At 35.8% G+C, this 20043-nt stretch overlaps 1 protein-coding gene across 11 annotated transcripts in view; it reads right to left on the bottom strand.

The window, feature by feature from the left end:
• Positions 1 to 294: 294 nt before the first annotated feature.
• LOC106090474 (hemicentin-1) overlaps positions 295 to 20043 on the bottom strand; it is a 1337150-nt gene continuing 1317401 nt past the window's right edge. For 8 of the 11 annotated variants that reach the window (XM_059367960.1, XM_059367994.1, XM_059368012.1 and 5 more), the window contains 2 exons: positions 16856 to 18763; positions 10656 to 15218 (listed from right to left, as the gene is read on the bottom strand). In XM_059367960.1, coding sequence (XP_059223943.1) covers positions 12978 to 15218; positions 16856 to 18763 — 4149 coding nt within the window. In that variant the 3' untranslated portion in view covers positions 10656 to 12977. Of the gene's footprint in view, positions 711 to 10655; positions 15219 to 16855; positions 18764 to 20043 lie in introns of those variants that run through there. The other 3 variants (XM_059368199.1, XM_059368232.1, XM_059368076.1) reach the window with 2 other exon arrangements.

The following is a 20043-nucleotide window of genomic DNA, read 5'->3' as shown; positions in this document are numbered from 1 at the left end:
AATAGTCGGTTCACATTTAGATAAAGCTCTCATATATATTTATATATTGCCCGAATTTAAAATTACAGGTAGGTGTAGGGTATTATATAGTCGGCTCCGCCCGATTTTTGCCTTTCCTTATTGGTTACCTGTTTGTTATGTTTTCTAGTGGTGATTAAATTTGTTTCTTTATTTTGATATTCACTAAATTAAGCTTAAATAACATTATATACAACAACAAATTACTTAAAATTTTTTTTTTTGTAAAATTCGTTAATTTTTTTTGATTCAAATAAAAATGGAAATTTGTTAATAAAAAAATGTATATAAATAATAAAAAACGAAACTTAATAATTTAATTTTATGTTTTATATTATTATTCATTTCGGTATACTTTTCCCATAAAAAAATTAAATAACAAAAATTAATTATTAAAATCATTGAAATTTTAAATACTTTCTTACAAAAAAAAAAATTGGGTAATCAAAACAAAATCTCTTAAAATGCACTTATTTGTGGTTTTTTGAGTTCGTAGAGTAATTATTATTTTTTGCTTATATTTGTATTGGCTAGTCGTTTCTCGTCTACTTTTTGGCCTCTACCAAGGCTCCATTCTTATTTTTCATAACTTGAGCATAGGCGGAGGCATTCTTGTAGTTAATCGGTCCATAATGTTGACTTTCTAAATCGGCATATATGAATTCGTCATCGAAAATTTGAGTATTTAATGGCTAAAATGGTAAAGAAGATTAAAAAAGAAATAAAAAAAAAGAAATTATATTGCGGAAAAATAAACAAAGGAAATAAAATAAAAATAGAGACATGCTATTTTAATTCGGTATGGTTAGAAATGATTTGAAAGCAAATATTGTCATTTTTTGGCAAACTTCACCAAGAATTAACACTGAATCACACCGGAAATTTCTAAGATGATAATTAGGTCGGAAGAAAAAAAACCTCCAAAGGATTAAGAGTCCCAGGTGAAACTTGTTGTGAGATCCTTTTAAAATTCTCTTAAAAGAAGTCGAAGTTTTCCATATTTTGCGGTATATTCAAGATTTATCAGAGATGGGTTGACTGCTTAATGCAAAATCTTATTTGTATCTTAAAAGTATCCCATCAAATATTTAAATTTGTGGTCAACTACCTAGGGTTATGTTGCTGCCCAAATTTGCCGCCAAACAGGCATATAGACAAATGGTAACACTAAGGGTCTTAAATGAAGAGTATTTGGAAGTAGAGAACGCATGTGATGAAAATTAGGGGCCATGTGCCAGTAGACCCATCCTTGCAAAAGCAGACTAAAAATTCTGAAGAAGTTGCCGAGACATTTGATAAAGGCAATTATTTAACATTTGAACACTAAAGGTGAATGGTAACACTAAGGGTCTTAAATGAAGAGTATTTGGAAGTAGAGAACGCATGTGATGAAAATTAGGGGCCATGTGCCAGTAGACCCATCCTTGCAAAAGCAGACTAAAAATTCTGAAGAAGTTGCCGAGACATTTGATAAAGGCAATTATTTAACATCTGAAGTGATGATTCGCAACGATAGGAACCTAGAAAAAAATTGCTGAATTTTCAGCAGTTTCGTAAGGGAAGTTTAAGCCACCAAGCGCTCCGCAAAATTGACTGGTGAAATTATATGCCAATTTCCTACTTGAAGTCTCTTCCACAACGAATGCATTTCAGCACTTTCATGGCCCAACATGGAGCATAGGAAATCGTTATCACTTTGCTGATTTGTTTTTATCAGTCCCATATTAGCTTAAAATCGTTACATTTTGATCGTTCATCAAAGGTCGTACCGGAACCGCAACAATAATGATGCCATACACGGCTGCAACTCTCTATGCGGAGGAGGAAGCACCCGCTTACACAAGTGCACCGAAAATACGGAAGTTTCAGCGCTTTTTTCTGTTACATCAGATAATTTTGCGTAAGAATTTGTATATTCAGCGCTAGAAACAATGCTACTTATGGCAGTGTCATAGTGTGCACACAGATATTTGTGGTTCAAATGTTGTGAAAATTGTCTTTCTTCGCTTGCTCCTATACTATCGTATCGTATATTCAAAATAGTATAATTGATGAATACCAAGGATCGTTTCAGTTTAAGATGAAACTCTCCTTTAAAATTAATTAAAAATTTAGCCATATTTGTAAACGCAAATAACAAAAATCCCCAATATGGAAAAAGATGGTTGCAAAATTTAACTTTTAAATAAAATGGAAAATATTGTCCTTTGATATTTATGTAATATCTTATAAAGACAATATTTTTAATGTTAGTCAAAAGCATACTTACTTCTTTTGTTTCCTTAGTCAATAATAGGTTAACCACACTCAGCGAAAGATATTAGTCGTATCAGTAAAAGCATGATATGAGTTAGGCTTTTGTTTTTTAATACATTTGCATAAAATAAAATTCCATGCAAAGTTAATAATTCATAAAACTGTCGTGCGGTGTTATTAATTAGAGACACATACATTTGTTGACAACAAAATTGATGAAAAAAAAAATAGAAATAAAATCAAACGGATTACAACATAAAAAGCTCTTTACATACAAAGAAACCATAGACATATGAAATGAAATTATGAGACAGAGCGACATGTGACGAAACGAAAAAATGAGAAACCCGAAAATTCCGTACCGAAAACTTGATTTTCATTACAAAGAAAAGAAAAGCTGATACCTAAATATATCATAAAATTTATTTTAAAACCCTATGACAGTTTATAAATTATTAACTTTGGCTTTTTTCTTTTTTAAAATTGCCAATGGCCGAAATAAATAATTTTTTAAATTTACCTTGTTTTTTCGTTATGAAAGTTTTCTTATGTGAAATGTTTTTTTTTTGTTCGTATCATTTTAGTGACTTTCGCTTTAGAAATAGTAGGAATTAAAAAATATAGGTATTGCTGCCTTTGTACGGATCCACAAAATCTTGCTAAGAGAAATTGAAAAGTATTTTAGAGATTTATTATATATAGGCATATATGAAATAAATAGTTTTTAAACAATTCTTTTTGTGAGTAAGGGTGATGAGAAGCAGAAGCTCTTTGCATTCATTTCAAGAAGCTAAACTATGGCGAATTACATCAAAAGAAGTATTATGGTTTATAAAATCCCACATGGTGTGCGGCTAATCGCTTCCATTGGAGAAAAATTGTCTGGATTGTGATGAGCGATTAAAGCCGTTTGGTATTGACCATGTACCACCTTTCCTCCATCAGTGAATGATTATTGACCTCCTTTGAATATCTTACTTATATTCTTGCCGGGATTTTTGAATGAACTTTGAATTGTGTTTATGTTTTGGATAGGCATTCAGAAATCTTTTTGACCTCTTAACTCACCCATTTTGTGTTGAAGTTGTTCCTTCATTATCAACATTGTTGCCCTCCTTAAAAGTTAAGAAATTAGAAAGACACTTGAATTTTACAAAGTTTTTTTTTTTTTTTTTTTTTTTTTTTTTTAAATCGGCCGCATAACCTCTTTAATGCCTTATAGACGTCTACAGAAGAAAATTTGTTTAACGGTTTAGTTCAAAAATGGACATACAACAAACATTTTAATCGAGTATTTATTATGCTAAGTTTTCTGGTGATAGTGATGTTGTAACAATAACTTGGTCTAGTTCCAGTGAATGGTGAGTGTCAACTGCTTGGATAAGGCTTGGATAATTTGTCGAATGTTGAATACATACGAGATGGGATTATACAAAATGTTTTTGTGTGTATACAAATTATTAAATGCTTTGAGTTCAGCATCAATTTAATTTGCCAAGAACAGAAGATGCGTTGTAATAATCCATAAAGTTATTTCTTATGACTAAAAAATGTTGCCGCATGCTATTTTCATAGAAAAAATGCAACATGTATTAACAATACGTTGCCTAGTGGATGCGATAGCATCAAGGTCAACATATAATAGGAATAATTGACCAGAAATCACAACACAAAATGTGGCTGGATGCAAATGTTCTCTAGAAGTTGTATTGCAATGCCAATTTGCCCATGGGCATTACTCTAAGGAGAAGGGGCAAACTTCAAATATATTAATGGGACCAATGGGCAATATGGGGCCTCATTTTTTGTGCCGAGTACGAAAGGTGTGCCGCTAGCGACCCCACTGATAGAGAAGTTTTAACATGGCTGGATACCTTACAAACGTCGTCAGCATTTGTAAGGGGATAGCCACCGCTGAAAATTTTTTCCTGATGTTCACACCGGGATTAGAACCTGGGCGTTCAGCGTCATAGACGGAAATGCTAACCTTCTTCTCACTGCAGCAAAATATGTAACATAAATTAACAACATGTTGGCAAGTGGCTGTGAGGTCGACATATGATACGAAAAATTGGCCAGACAACTTCCACTTCACTTCACAAAATGTTGTTGGATGACGAATATACGGGACCGGAGTAAAATTCTCGCTTATTTCAAAAATTATCGTTTAATTAAAATTACTAACTCTACCTGAATTGTAAGCAATTTTATCTATACTCACGAGTAGTTAGTTTTATTCGTACAACATTTATTTTCTCACTCTTAAGGAATTTTTAACTATTCGTGGATGAATATCATGGACTAACGAGTATTATGTAATTAACTCCTATTTATGATAAGCATTTTTCTGAGTGTATAAAAACCGTATTTATTACCGAATTTCACTGAAATGTAGTAGTGTGAGTTGGACTAGTACTCTCGTTGTTTGAACTGGAAACGGATTAAGCTACCATACAGATCGGTCTGTTCCTTTAGGGTGTTAAACTCATAAAAACTGCATGTATTACCCGATTTCGTTGAAATTCAAAACAATAAGTTGTTTTAAGGCTTCCGTCATTCGCCCAGAATAAGGTTCATATCATCCACCAGTGGGGTGATATTTGTCCTGCCTTGTCTGAGAAGCTGACAATTTCTTTTCTTCAAAACTCGTTTAACAATTTGTGTGTTGTTATTAAGCTCGACTTGAAAAACAATGGAATTGATTCGCATGACCGCCTGTTAAAAGCCAAATGGATACAAAAAATAATTTTCATTTTTTAAGTACACAATGCACATATAATTATTTGTCTGGTTATTTTGTCTGCTGTTATTTAAACTTGTTCAAAATTTTGCCGATGTGAGACAATTGGATAAACTTGTACAATTCACAATTGTAAAATTGAAAGATTAGATTTTTTTTTATTTCTTTTTAATATTTATGTAATTTTTGAGCTTTTCTAACTTTTTAACCATGTGCAAATAGCAGAAAATGTTTGCTGTTTTAGCAAAAATTGACTGCTGTCCCATTTTCAGCAGGCTGTTACAGAACAAATTTTCCTGGTTTTACTAACAAATGTTCTCCAGCTTATGGAATGACAATGACCTGTGTCCCTCCATCTCACGGGGTTGTACGATATGACCAAGCCAGGCAGTCAAGGTACCTTCAGATTAGTCAAATATTTGACCCAGCTTGTTTTATCATATTTTAACCATGTTGGATTTGTTTTTGGACAAACAAAATGTGTCAAATACATGTGTCTAATGTGAATACAAAATCAAGAATGTACGAATTTGACATATATTGGGCGAAAATGATAAAACAAGCTGGGTCAAATATTTGACAAATTTGAACGAACCTCCAGTTGAACGCTTTAGTTCAAGGACGATCGGCTTTGGTTTTGAACAAAATCGGATCAGATTTAGATATTGCTCCCATATATATCTTTCATCCGATATGTCCCTTTAATTCTGAAGATACCATAATTTTAGCCCGATTTTAACTAAATTTAGCATGAGGTATTTCATTTCCCAACATGTGTTCACAATATCTTCAAAATCGGTCCATTAAGCCGATATATGTTTTAAAGACTACAGTTGCAACAATTTAGGTCCTATCGTAAGAAAAAATTGCAAGGTTCAATTCTATATTTCAATAGGTATGCATTATAAAAATATTAGGTATTAAAAAAAGTACGGAGACTCGGTTGTGTGGGGTACTATAACAGAGACCTTGACCGACTTTTGCCTTATAATTTTTTTAAAACAACTTTATATATGGCCCCGTGATGTGGTATCCGCATCGAAGAGTCTTTTGCAACCGTCCTTTAGACCAACCAGTTTTGTGGTCCATCAGACGGTCGCTACTTGCCCCTTGGTTGTTGTAACACGACATGATTACTTAAACGAGTCCCTTGTAGCAATCGTTAACCGCTTAAACATTACATTAATGTCGCCAATAGTTTCTACGTCCTTTTAATGACCGCAAGAAATAGCGCTGTAGAATGTGTATGAAAAATTTCCCAATTCAAATTACTTCGAATTACGAAGGCCTTTAATTTAAAATAGGAAGATGCATATATATGGGATTTTCATAAAATTCACTTATAATATCGAGACTTATAAAATTTCGTGAGAATCGGTTTACAGATCGATATAATTGCACTTCTGCACTTTCCAAATCGGACGAACATATACAATATATGGGAGCTTTTTCTAAATCTGAGCCGATATTCATGAAATTCATTAATATTGCCGATACTTTTAAAAGAATCCCTCGTGCAAAATTTCGTGAAAATCAGTTCACAAATGACTATATAATTGCACTCTTAGTCACACATAAATGGGAGCTATATCCAAATCTGAAACGATTTTTTCTCCCCTCATTTTTTCAAAATCGAAAATTGCCAAAATTCTTGTTACTGTGAAAAAAAGATACCTCCTTTTTATACCCTCCACCATAAGATGGGGGGTATACTAATTTCGTCATTCTGTTTGTAACTACTCGAAATATTCGTCTGAGACCCCATAAAGTATATATATTCTTGATTGTCGTGACATTTTATGTCGATCTACCCATGTCCGTCCGTCTGTCCGTCCGTCCGTCCGTCCGTCCATCCGTCCGTCCATCCGTCCGTCCGTCTGTCTGTCTGTCGAAAGCACGCTAACTTCCGAAGGAGTAAAGCTAGCCGCTTGAAATTTTGCACAAATACTTCTTATTAGTGTAGGTCGGTTGGTATTGTAAATGGGCCATATCGGTCCATGTTTTGATATAGCTGCCATATAAACCGATCTTGGGTCTTGACTTCTTGAGCCTCTAGAGTGCGCAATTCTTATCCGATTGGAATGAATTTTGGCAGGACGTGTTTTGTTATGATATCCAACAACTGTGCCAAGTATGGTTCAAATCGGTCCATAACCTGATATAGCTGCCATATAAACCGATCTTGGGTCTTGACTTCTTGAGCCTCTAGAGTGCGCAATTCTTATCCGATTGAAATGAAATTTTGCACGACGTGTTTCGTTATGATATTCAACAACTGTGCTAAGTATGGTTCAAATCGGTCCATAACCTGATATAGCTGCCATATAAACCGATCTTGGGTCTTGACTTCTTGAGCCTCTAGAGGGCACAATTCTTATCCGATTTGAATGAATTTTTGCACGAAGTATTTCGTTATGATATCCAACAACTGTGCCAAGTATGGTTCAAATCGGTCCATAACCTGATATAGCTGTCATATAAACAGATCTGGGGATTTGACTTCTTGAGCTTCTAGAGGGCGCAATTCCTATCCGATTTGGCTGAAATTTTGCATGACGTATTTTATTTTTACTTTCAACAACTGTGTCAAATAATGTTCATAATCGGTTCATAACCTGATATAGCTGCCATATAAACCGATCTGGGATCTTGACTTCTTGACCCCTAGAGGTCGCAATTATTATCCGATATGCCTAAAATTTTGTACGACGGATTCTCTCATGACCATTAACATACGTGTTTATTATGGTCTGAATCGATCTATAGCCCGATACAGATCCCATAAAAATCGTTCTCTCTATTTTACTTCGTGAGCCCCAATGGGCGCAATTCTTATACGAATTGGCTGAAATTTTACACAGGTCTCCAACATATAATTTAATTGTGGTCCGAACCGGACCATATCTTGTTTTGCCTAAGAAGAGATGCCGGGAAAAGAACTCGACAAATGCGATCCATGGTGGAGGGTATGTAAGATTCGGCCCGGCCGCACGCTTTTACTTGTTTGAAATTGTGGTAGCCATTGGGTGCTGAAACTGAAACATCGACGGTGACATTTGGTTATAAAGTCAGAGCTGAAGTGTTCTTAGGAGTGAGATTTCTGAAATCCGTTTTAATTTAATCTTAAAATAAATTTATGGCACTAATCCTACTTCTTTTGACAGCAGGTTCTTTTTTATGCCGAAATCATTAAATCCAGATTTCTTCACTAAATGGTCATAAAATATTAAGGAAATGATTATTTTGTTGTTGGGGATTAGGAAATAAAAAGATTTTTTACCAAAAATTTTAAAATTCAAAATATTTTAAAAAATTTCTGCGTTCATTTAAATTCTCTAAATTATGAGTATATCAACATATTGTGCTTTAGTCTTGTCCGTAAAGAAAGACAATTTTGAATGTTTTAGTGCCTAAGTGTACGAATTAGAAAAAAAACGTCTAGTCGGCCGATAAACGCTGTCTAGGTGTAACTGCATCGCAATTTTGAGATCTTTAGCTCAATCCTTAAATAAAGTACCATTTTGTACGATTAAGTGCCTAAATGTACAAATTTCAAAACAATCTTCTAGACATCCGTTACATACTGCCAAGATGTACCTGTATCTCTAATTTCACAGATGTAGCTTAGTCTCTAAACAAAGTATAAATTTGTACGTTTTATTACCAAAATTAACGAATATTAAAAAAAACCGTCTAGTCGCTCGGTACATAGTGCCTAGATGTAACTGTATTCTAAATTTCAGAGCTGTATCTCAATTCGTAAAGACGGTGCCATTTTGTACCAAAATGTGTGAACATCAACAAAGTAATTTAGTCGTCCGATATATACTCCCAAAATGTGTCTGTATCCCGAATTTCAGATCTGTAGCTAAATATATAAAGAAATTACTAAATATTGTAGTACCAATTACTTATTCAACTCCTGGTGCGATTTCAACATTTCATATTTGGTACAACTCATGGTATATTTGTCAAGACATCGATCATTTTTCTTAAATTTTTTAATTTTACCCTTCTCCGTTCACTGTAAAAGTAAATAAGCTATTTCGTACTTTTGGTGCCAAAATATATGATTTGTTAAAAATTACTTATTCAGCCAAAGTATGTTTCATAGTAGAATCGACGTGTTAAATTTCAGAGTTCTAGTTCAATCCGTAAAGAAAGTAAAATGGTACCAAATTCGGTACTAAACGTACGTTTCTTCCGTTTCCATTACTATTTTTCATATCTTTTCTACCCCTTTTATTTCGCAACAACAATCATTTAAGACAAATTTCGAAGTTCTAGTTCTACCCGTTCGCCCTATGAAAAGTTCACATATTTCGTTCTTTTTTGTTTCTAAATGTCCAAATTTCAAAGTTCTAACAAACAAGATACCAAAAAGGACCAATTGCGGTACTATTTTTCCCACTTCTGATACTATTTTGGGAAATTTTGTCTCCAAAACTTTTTTTCAAAAAATTCAATAAATTTTTTTTTATAAAAAGTAAAAAGGCGTTAAGTTCGGCCTGGCCGAACTTTGGATACCCACCACCTCTCGTATATATGTAAACCACCTTTCGTCAAAATCCGAAATATGTTCCGATTTGGACCAAATACTAATAAGTCATGGTTCAATTGTCTATAACAATATATTAATCTTTTTAGTAGCTATATCTAAAAATAAACCGATCTGAACCATATACGACACGGATGTCGAAAAGCCTAACATAAGTTACTGTGTCAAATTTCAGTGAAATCGGATGGTAAATGCGCCTTTTATGGGGGCAAGACTTTAAATCGAGATATCGGTCTATACGGCAGCTTTATCCAAATCTGGACCGATTTGGGTCATGTTGCAGAAAAATCTCGAAGAGCCCAACACAACTCATGGTCCGGAATTTCGGCGACATCGGACCATATATGAGCCTTTTATGGGCCCAAAACCTTAAATAAAGAGATCGGTCTATATGGCGCTATGTCCAAATCTGGACCGATTTGGGCCAAATTGAAAAAGGATGTCGAAGGTCCTAACACAACTCACTCTCCCAAATTGCGGCGAAATCGAACAATATTCCTTAAATCGAGAGATCGGTCTATATCGCAGCTATATCCACATATGGACCGATATGGGCCAACTTGAAAAAGGATGTCGAAGGTCCTAACACAACTCACTGTCCCTAATTCCAACAAAATCGGTTAATAAATGTGGCTTTTATGGGCTTAGTGTCTTAGACCGGTCTATATGGGGGCTATATCAAGATATAGTCCGATGTAGCCCATCTTCGAACTAAACCTGCATCCTTCGGTGGTGGGTATAAAAAATAATTTCAAGGGGGATTCGGCCCGTGCTGAAGTTTTGTCGTGAGAAAATATTATGCTGAAATTTTGTCTCTTGAAAAATTTAAATATCAACATTTTTTTTTAGAAAAAATGTCGGGCCCGAGGACCCTCTTGACTACCTCCCTGGCTCTTATATATATGTTCATCAGATTTTGGGTAAATTGCCATAATATTGTCATTTGTCAACCGTAGTTAATACAGGTTGAAAATATTTGCCCGAAATTTCATACGGATTGTTTTCATTAATCTACCATTTGCTCCATTGTTTTAATCTCTCGAACTCACACTGTCTTTAAGAAAAAATTAAGCCACTTTGTAGTTAAAGTTTTTATGATTTTGGTTATTTTGTTTGTTTTTGGAATTTATTTGTTAATAATTTAAATTTTTGTTTGCCATCCATGTCATTGGGGGCTTTAATTGATTTACACTAAAATAAATAGTTGCATAAATAATTTAATAAATAAATGAATACAAACTTAATGAACGAACTTAAATTTCAATCTTTGTCTTTTGAAGTTTGTCAGGAGTAGAGGGGGTTTTGGTTTGTTTGTTTTGCTTAACTAAAAGTATTCCTATCAAATAGCCTTAAACTTAATAACTTATTTAGCCCTTTAAAGGTCACTGCAGGGTAGGATTTTCTTTGGGGACTTCATTGGGTAGTGGTGGTGGGTATGTCTAGGCAGGGCTTGGAGGGCGATCGAATATACACATACATATATTGTATCTCTATATAATACATACAGACATAAAGAACAAAATTCATGTTTATAACATACACATATGACTTTATGGGGAATTTTTATGCTGTGTGGCCATTTCTTATTGTTTGATTTTTCATGTATTTTTTGGGCTTGGGGTTTTGTGAGGGGATTTTTAAACTATTTGCTACACTATGCTCCTTACAAAAAAGAAAACTTTCATTTATTCACCATGTTTATATATTTATATTTTTCAGATTTTTTGGTTTATCTTTGTGATTTAATAGTTAATATCATTTAAGTTGCTAACAAAACTTACAGTCATTTTTTTAATAATTGATTTTTTTTTGTTTTGGTTTTCCATTCTTCTCGAGTGTATAAACAAAATATAATCTATAATAATACTAATCGTAATATCTGTTGTTGTTTTCATCATCATCATCATAGTAATAATAATGGTAATAAAATTTTGGTTTTGGTTGTCTTTGTTTTTCAAGCCATGTATGCTTCACTTTTTGTTGCTGTAATTATTTTTTTTTTTATTTGGTATATTTGTTTTTTTTTTATTTTCTATATACAATTTATTTTCCTGTTTATCGTTTTGAGGGTTTTGACAAAATCTGTTTTTTTTTGTTACTTGAGGATATAAGGACAAATTAATTTTTTTTTCTTCATTATTTTCTTGACCTTCGTCAGCAGCCATTATGATGATAACATTTTCAGATACGTCCTAAAACAACTCAATTTTAAGCAATTGCTCCTGTTTCACTTCTTCTTGATTGAGTTCTGGCTAAAATTCCAATCTATAAAAGAATTTTTGAACTTTATTTGCCCACTTTGTGATGGTAACTCTGGAACGAAATTGCTGTTTAAGATCAGGCTTCATGGGGCTCTTCTCATACTGGCACTACTTCTAGGCATCATCCATATCTATTCGATTTTAGGGTGTTGTGTTGAGTTTTAATTGGCTATTGGTTTACTTGACATTTTATTTGACTCTCTTGAACTTTGTCTGCTTGGGGGTTTTCTCATACTGTGGCAGCTTTTATTCATCTTCGATATCTATCGAATCTCATTATGTTATGTTGAGTTTTAACTATTTAGCTTACTTGACTCTCTTGAATTTTGGCTGCTTTTATGGTAACTCTGGAATGATTTTATTGTTTACAATTCGGTTTCTTGGAGTTCTATTCGTTTAACTGCTGGTCTTATGCATATTGATTACGTGTTTATGTTCTTGTTGTTACGTTGAGTTTTAATGATTTATTTTTATAAAAAGGCTTTGTTTTATTTTAGATCATGCCTTTAGCTGCCAGCGTTATAATGGTCACTCTGATACTATATTGCTGATTAAGACCAGGCAGCTTTAGGTTATTTTCATACTGTCACTGCATCCATTTTTATTCGTTACCTATCAAATCTCATGATGCTTTATTGAGTTTCTAAATCTTTTTCTTGATTTTATGTGAGACACTTTGAAGTTTATTTGACACTCTTCAATTTTGGCTGCCAGTGTTTTAATGGTATTTCTTTAATGATATTGCAGATTGATATGCAGCTTCACAAAGTTTTCTCCTTATCCCTCTGCTCTTCTCCATATTGAAGTTTATGTTGTTATGTCGCAATTTAAAAGTTTTTTCTTAAATGGCTGGGGCAGCTTTCACACTTCTAATATATTTTTATTGATGATTGGCAGCCAGAGTTGAGTTATGTTGAGTTTATATGACCTTTTCTTAAAACGTTGAGTAACTTTAAAATCAGCCTTCTTGAGGTTTTTTTTCATATATTCCAAGGACAAGGAGACTTGTTTTGAAAGTTTCCGCTTACTTTGCCAGCATCCTTTGTTTTCTTGGGTTCAAATGTACATTTTTCAGCAAAATCTACCTTTTCCCATTACTCACTTTCCATCTCCTACCAATTTTCTTGTTTTTCTGTAGCTGTGACTAAATCTGCACCTCTTGATGGGTTTGTGTCAATTTAAATTTCACCTGATTTTCTTGATCCTTGCCAGCAGCCATTATAACGGTAACTCTGGGGGAATGTTGCGGAATCTTCTTTGGACTTCCGGCATATCCAAGTTCCTTCACATCGTCATTATCATCAATATCATCTTCACAAAATGAATAACCCAAATCTTCATCATCATCATCTTCCCTTGCCTTTTGAGATTTTTCTTGCAGTTTAGTTTTCTGCAAAGAATGGAACAGTTCCAGTTGATGAAGATTTTGGCGACTTCCTGCATGATTGGAACGCCATAGCTCTGGTTGAGATTTTGTCAACATTTCCAGGGCCTCTAAGGAGGCAGCAGGGTTCAGGGTTGGTTTCTGCTTCTGCCTGTCGTTGGAAAAATTTAATTTTCTTTGAGATTTCTGTTTAGCAGCTGGGGAATCTTTATCCTCTTCTGAGGATTCAGAACTGGAAAGTTTATAAATTTCGCCCAATTGTTTTAGCTTGGCTTGGCCCCAACTATCAGGAGTGTTGTTGTTAGCTGTTAAGGTCTTTTGCAGCATTTTGAAATGTTGTGGTGATTCTATGGATGGAGAGTTTTTATTTAAATCCAAATTAAGAGTAGCCGTTTTCATTTGTGTTCTTGTTGTCTTGGGAGATTTTTCATTGGCAGCTGTTATGTAAGATACCCCCAAGTAGTCTATACCCGGTTTTGAAAATCCCGATTTGGGGGATTTTTGTAATAGCGAGGAAATATTAGTTTTAGTGTTGCCGCATCCCGAATTTAGTGCTGTTTTTAATTCCTGTGTTCTACTTCCTCTTTCCTCAGGTGTATGAACAGCTTTTGTTAGGGAGGCTCCCGTTACTGTTCTTGTTTCAAAATTTATTTCCATATCCCCATACAATTTTTTAATATCACTAAAATTTGCAGGTGGTGCGGTTTTAGGCAATTGTGGCGGTTCCTCATTTTCCTCAGAGCTATGCCTCTTGGGTGTTGAAAGTTTGGTAAAATTTGTAAAATCTCCAGAGTCCATATATACCTCACCCTGCCTCTTGGGAATTTCTGGAGTTGAACCGTCCTGCTGCAACTCCATCGAGTCTTCACTTTCTTCAGAGGGTTGTATGGGCTTAAATGTCACCTCCTCATTCACTTGATAAGGACGAAATACCAAAGGTCCTTTATGATTATAAGTTGAATTTAAATTGTCATCATCACTTAGCATGTGCTGAGGAAAATTTAAAATTGTCTGCATTTGCTGCTGCTTGGCTCTTAATTGTTGCAAATTGCCCAAGTGCTGTTGGCCGGCCACTGTTTGTGTTGGCTGAAAATGAAAACTGTGATATTTACGTAGTGGCAATTTGACAGGACGGCCAATACAGTTGGCCAATAGATCATCAGAAAGACTTTGATTAGGTGCTAGTGCTGCAGCAGCTGCGGTTGTAAATGTCAGGGGTAATTTTGCTTTTTGGGAAGGATGTTTTTGCAGCTGCTTTTGATGATGGAATAGACCCTTCTCCTCCTTGCTAAGAGCAACATCATCAAAATGACCATCAACAGAGTCAGCAGCATTTCGACCACTTAGATTTTTGTGTGTTATGCTTAAGGATTGACTGTCTTTTTCTAGGTTGGCACGGCCTAGCCCATGGTCACCCAATTGTTGGATGGGAACAGTAGCTCTTTTCTTTCGACTCGGTCGAATGTTGTCGTGGTCATTGTCATTTTTAGAGGCTGGCATTGAGGGATCCGCCATTATGCCAACTTTATTGGCGAAGTTGTCATTGGTTTCGTTGTAATACATTAGCATTTGTTGTTGATGATGTGGGAGGCTGCTGTTGACTGAGAGTGACTGAGACCGTTGGATATTAGCGAGGGCATTTTTGGATTGTGTGCCATTTTGCTGAGACTGTTGCTGCTGTGACTGCCTCCACTCATGTTGTTGTGATTTAGCAATGACGCATGCTGATGGTTCTGTTGCTGTTGATGCGACGACAACTGCTGCTGATGCCTTGAACGCGTTCGGGGATTTGGGGCAATAATTGTTGGCTTGCATGTCCCCGTGGTTGGCAGCAAGATATTGCTGCAATTGCCTCCATTGTTCACATTCGTTGATGTCTTTGATATGTGCGTAGGGGTCGCTGATAGTCTGTCGTCGAAATTTCTTACTACAGGTGGTGGTGGTGGTGGCGGCAGAATTTGTTGCTAAAAATGAATTATGGGCAAGGGGGCGTTTGTTAAGCTGGTTAGTCGTTGGTAATTTTTAGTTTTTTGAGAGGTGTTATCAAAAGGCAACGCAAGTGCAACGAATCAAACATAAATTTTGTGTATTTGCATGCAGATAATGTGTGAAACGGAACATGAAATGAAAATAAAATAAACAATTTTTATATGATTAAAAAATTTATGTTTAAATAAAGTCCTAAAAAATCTAAAAACATCATAAAAGACTGGATAAATTATGTTTTCTAATGGAAAACTACCATTCAGCTAGGATGAATTGGGTTTTCTGAAGAAAATCTTTAATTCAGCCTCGCTGAATAGGGTTTTCTATACGAAAACTAAAGCAAAACGTTATTCAGTCAGGCTGAATTAAAGTTTTCCTATAGAAAACCTTACTCAGCCAGGTTTTCTATAGGAAAACTTTAATTCAGCCTGGCTGAATAAGGTTTTCTATAGGAAACTTGAATTAAGGTTTTCCTATAGAAAACCTTAATTCAGCCTTGCTGAATAAGGTTTTCTATAGGCTGAATAAGGTTTCTATGCCTGATATGGCTGAATAAGGTTTTCTATAGGAAAACCTTAATTCAGCCTGGCTGAATAAGGTTTTCTATAGGAAAACCTTAATTCAGCCTGGCTGAATAAGGTTTTCTATAGGAAAACCTTCCTATAGAAAACCTTAATTCAGCCTTGCTGAATAAGGTTTTCTATAGGCTGAATAAGGTTTCTATATGGCTGAATAAGGTTTTCTATAGGAAAACCTTAATTCAGCCTGGCTGAATAAGGTTTTCTATAGGAAAACCTTAATTCAGCCTGGCTGAATAAGGTTTTCTATGGGAAGACCTTAATTCAGCCTGGCTGAATAAGGTTTTCTATAGGAAAACCTTAATTCCGCCTGGCTGAATAAGGTTTTCTATAGGAAAACCTTAATTCAGCCAGGTTTTCTATAGGAAAACTTTAATTCAGCCTGGCTGAATAAGGTTTTCTATAGGAAACTTGAATTAAGGTTTTCCTATAGAAAACCTTAATTCAGCCTTGCTGAATAAGGTTTTCTATAGGCTGAATAAGGTTTCTATGCCTGATATGGCTGAATAAGGTTTTCTATAGGAAAACCTTCCAGCCTTGCTGAATAAGGTTTTCTATAGGCTGAATAAGGTTTCTATATGGCTGAATAAGGTTTTCTATAGGAAAACCTTAATTCAGCCTGGCTGAATAAGGTTTTCTATAGGAAAACCTTAATTCAGCCTGGCTGAATAAGGTTTTCTATGGGAAGACCTTAATTCAGCCTGGCTGAATAAGGTTTTCTATAGGAAAACCTTAATTCCGCCTGGCTGAATAAGGTTTTCTATAGGAAAACCTTAATTCAGCCTGGCTGAATAAGGTTTTCTTTAGGAAAATTAGGTTTACTATAGGAAAGCTTTAATTCAGCCTGGCTGAATAAGGTTTTCTATAAGAAAACTTTAATTCAGCCTGGCTAATACTTTACAGAGTTCCATTTTCAACGCCACGCTCAAAAAAAAAGCCCAACGCGCTCATTTTGTTTTGGCTTTAAGTGTCCTATTCAAATATTAACAAAAACATTAAAATCAAAAATCTTTTTCTTTCCTGACTAAAGGAAACCTGAAATGTCAAACACAAAAGCTGTTTTTGAAAACTTACCTCCATTAGATTCACATTGGCACCGCCCAGAGATCTCTGTTGTTTCTTGCACTTGGTGTTTCTCCCAATCCCATTGGGGTTACCGCTGGCACTAATACTGCTCGCTACCGATAGCGAGGAGGCCGAGTGCGTATGGCTGTGATGGCCCAGCTGATATTGTTCATACTCTTCGGGTGTAGTTAATTCGGGAGGTTGTTGATGACGATTACAGCGTAAAGCCCCCGAAACCATTGATTTGTTATTGCTGTACAGTGAGTTTGTAGAAGACATCGAAGTAGGATCATTACAGGTGGTGTCGTTCTGTGAAGATGAGGCCGATTCATAGGCCGATGTGGCAATAGTGGAATTAGGCGATGAAGGTCTTTCCAAATTGCCTACACCCGCCCCATTGGGAGCTTGATCATTTAGATTCATGTATAGAGGGGCCGAGGGCACTCTGGGCGCCGGTTTCTTCTGGGAAGTATTGAAACTTGCAGTCACCGCCGAATGGGCCAATGTTTGATTTTTGTGACCCTTGGGAGTTTTGGGCGTTTTGGGAGTGCGAGGGGTTTTACCAGACGGTGATGAACCGCGCTGGGTTCCACCCCCATTGGGTATGGGGGTGACACACTCGTATGACGAATTCGATATGCCAGAGTCGCTGCGATAAATGCTCAAACGCTCGGGTTCGATTAAGTTCAGATCTTCCTTGGGCTGGTGTTGGCGTTGGTGATGTTTTTTCTTTGGACCCTGGGATCCTCCGGAACCGCCCACTCCATTGTGCGAGCCATATGATGGCAAGGGATGCAATAGTACCGTGGCAGTGCCGGCCGAGGACTTGGGATCTGGCAGCTCCATGTCACTTAGGACGGCAGCGGCGTGCACCTGGACAGCGTCATTGACATTCTCATAGGCCGGAGGATCGTAGAAATGCAGACCATTTCGCATCACAGGGCCCTTGGATTCAATATCGCCAAGGCTACCACCAGCAAAAGAATGATGACGTTTGCATTTGTTGTTGTTACCCCCACCCGCTCCCAGCAATGAGCCCATCGCACGAGCAGCTGCTGCACTCATTAAACCTGACTCTGGCGTCACTCGACTTCCCGAAGTCTCAATCAGCGAGGCATTAAAATGCACAGGGGCATTCTTGGAATTAGGCTGTTTGTGTTTATTGCCAGCAAACTTCAAGGAGTAGAAACGTCTATCTTCCAATTTATCTATGAATGTTTTACGTTTTCCCTGACGCTTCATGGAAGTCGTCTGGTAGTTACCCACTCCTCCATTAGCCCCACTGACCTCCTCATCGCCGGAGGCATCAAACTTCTTGAAATTGCTTACTGCCAGAAAAGGATTTGTGGTTCGTCCTGCCATCGAGGAGGAGGCCGAGGAAGTGGGTGTGTTGTGTGGACGCTCCACCACTGCATATGTGTTGAAGTCATGTTCTATTTCATGCAGCTGTGAAGAGTGAGTGTTCGAAGACAATGAAAGGCTATTGCCATACTTTTGCTGGAATTGATGATGTTGTTGCTGTTGCTGATTCTGATAGTATTCGGTGTAACTTTTGGGGAAGCAATTATTGAGATTATATGTCATTTGATGGGGATTTGGACTGGCTGCATCCGAGATATTTTGATTATGTTGCAAAGTGTTGGCCGCTAGCGAGTTATTGTTGTGCACAATGACACCTCCTTCGTTGCGGGTGGTGCCATTCGCCAATATTCGATTAGAGGGAATTGTGCTGTATTGCTGTTGCTGATAATGCTGTTGCTGCTGTTGTGGTTGGCTATCGTTTTCATGTTCACCGTAATAGGTTGCTGCTGCTCCGGCTGTTTGGCTGATATTTCCATTGAGTCTCTTGGGTCGTGGCACACTGCGCACCACATTTGTGTTGTTATTAAAATTTGTAGGAGTCGTAGGAGTAGTAAACTGTTTATTTCGTTACGAACAATACATTCCAGCAGCAATTCACATAGTTTCACGGGTTATTCCGGTGTTTTTTTAATGTTGCACATTTGTTATGTCATATTGGGGGAATATTCAAGCCATGTTAGATGATGGTGCATTAGGGGATCATGAAGGTTTTTTTTTTGTTTTTGCATCCGGTTGCAATATGATATTTTTTGTATTTGGGGGAATTGGCAGGCATTGCAAGCATAGCATTAGTTTCGTTGTTTGGTTTTTGCATTTTTAGTAGAGCCCACAAAAGGAGACAAAAAATAAAAGAACACACGTATTTTGTTAAATTTAGGTTAATTTCATTTAAGTTAAAAGGTTAGTTGCATGAAATTTTATAACAAATTAATTAAAAGGGTTAATATTTGAAATTTTAATAAAGTTTTTTGAAATAAAATATGAAACAGTTTTTAGGTAAGGATTGTTGCATGAGAGAACAGGGGGGAACAAACATTCAACATTAAGATTAGGTGAAATTAAAAAAAAAAAAAAATATTATATATGTGCAGACGACAATTTGGATAAAGGGTTTGTATTGTATTGGGTATGTTGATATTTGTAAGCTTTTTCTAATATAGGGCATATTCGTAAAAAATATTTTGATTTGAAATGCTTCATTGATAGAACCAACATTGCTAGTATAAAGTTGTATATTCTATAAAGTTTTGTTAATTTTCCTATGAACATTTCACTAAGGAACAGGGGCAAACTTCTAAATATCACAGGTATAAGTATTGCATAGAAGTTTGTTTCATAGCAAACGCTATTTTGAAAATGATCACAAAAATGTTTCCTAAAAAAATTCAACACATTTTATGGGATTATAAGAATGAGTATAGTGTAGTGATGTGTTCTGTACCACAGTTTCCTGATATACAAAAGTATATATATTTCAATATAATGGACATCGTAATTGCAATGCTTCCAAACTATCAACGCACTATGTGTGTTTGCAAGTATGAGCAGTATTTTGTAATATGTTCTACAAATACTCACACACTATTCCACATTGTTGTGCACGTGCACAAATCCCATAGTGTGCCCACCACTGTTCCATACCAACGGATGATACAAGGGCAAGTCATACCTATTTCTGATATACGAGGAAGTTTCTAAATAAACTAAAAATCTTTCTCGAAAGTGAAAACCGTCATGTTTCCGAAAAATTAATTGGTAGGTTTATAAAAATGAATAGCATAATTTGGTATGTTCGGGACCAAATGAAAAATTGGCATAAAATTTTTAGATAAATA

The sequence above is a fragment of the Stomoxys calcitrans genome, chromosome 1 (assembly GCF_963082655.1).
Source record: "Stomoxys calcitrans chromosome 1, idStoCalc2.1, whole genome shotgun sequence".
NCBI lineage: Eukaryota > Metazoa > Arthropoda > Insecta > Diptera > Muscidae > Stomoxys > Stomoxys calcitrans.
The sequence above is the reverse complement of the archived record's forward strand: the minus strand, read 5'-3'. Positions and strand labels throughout refer to the sequence as shown.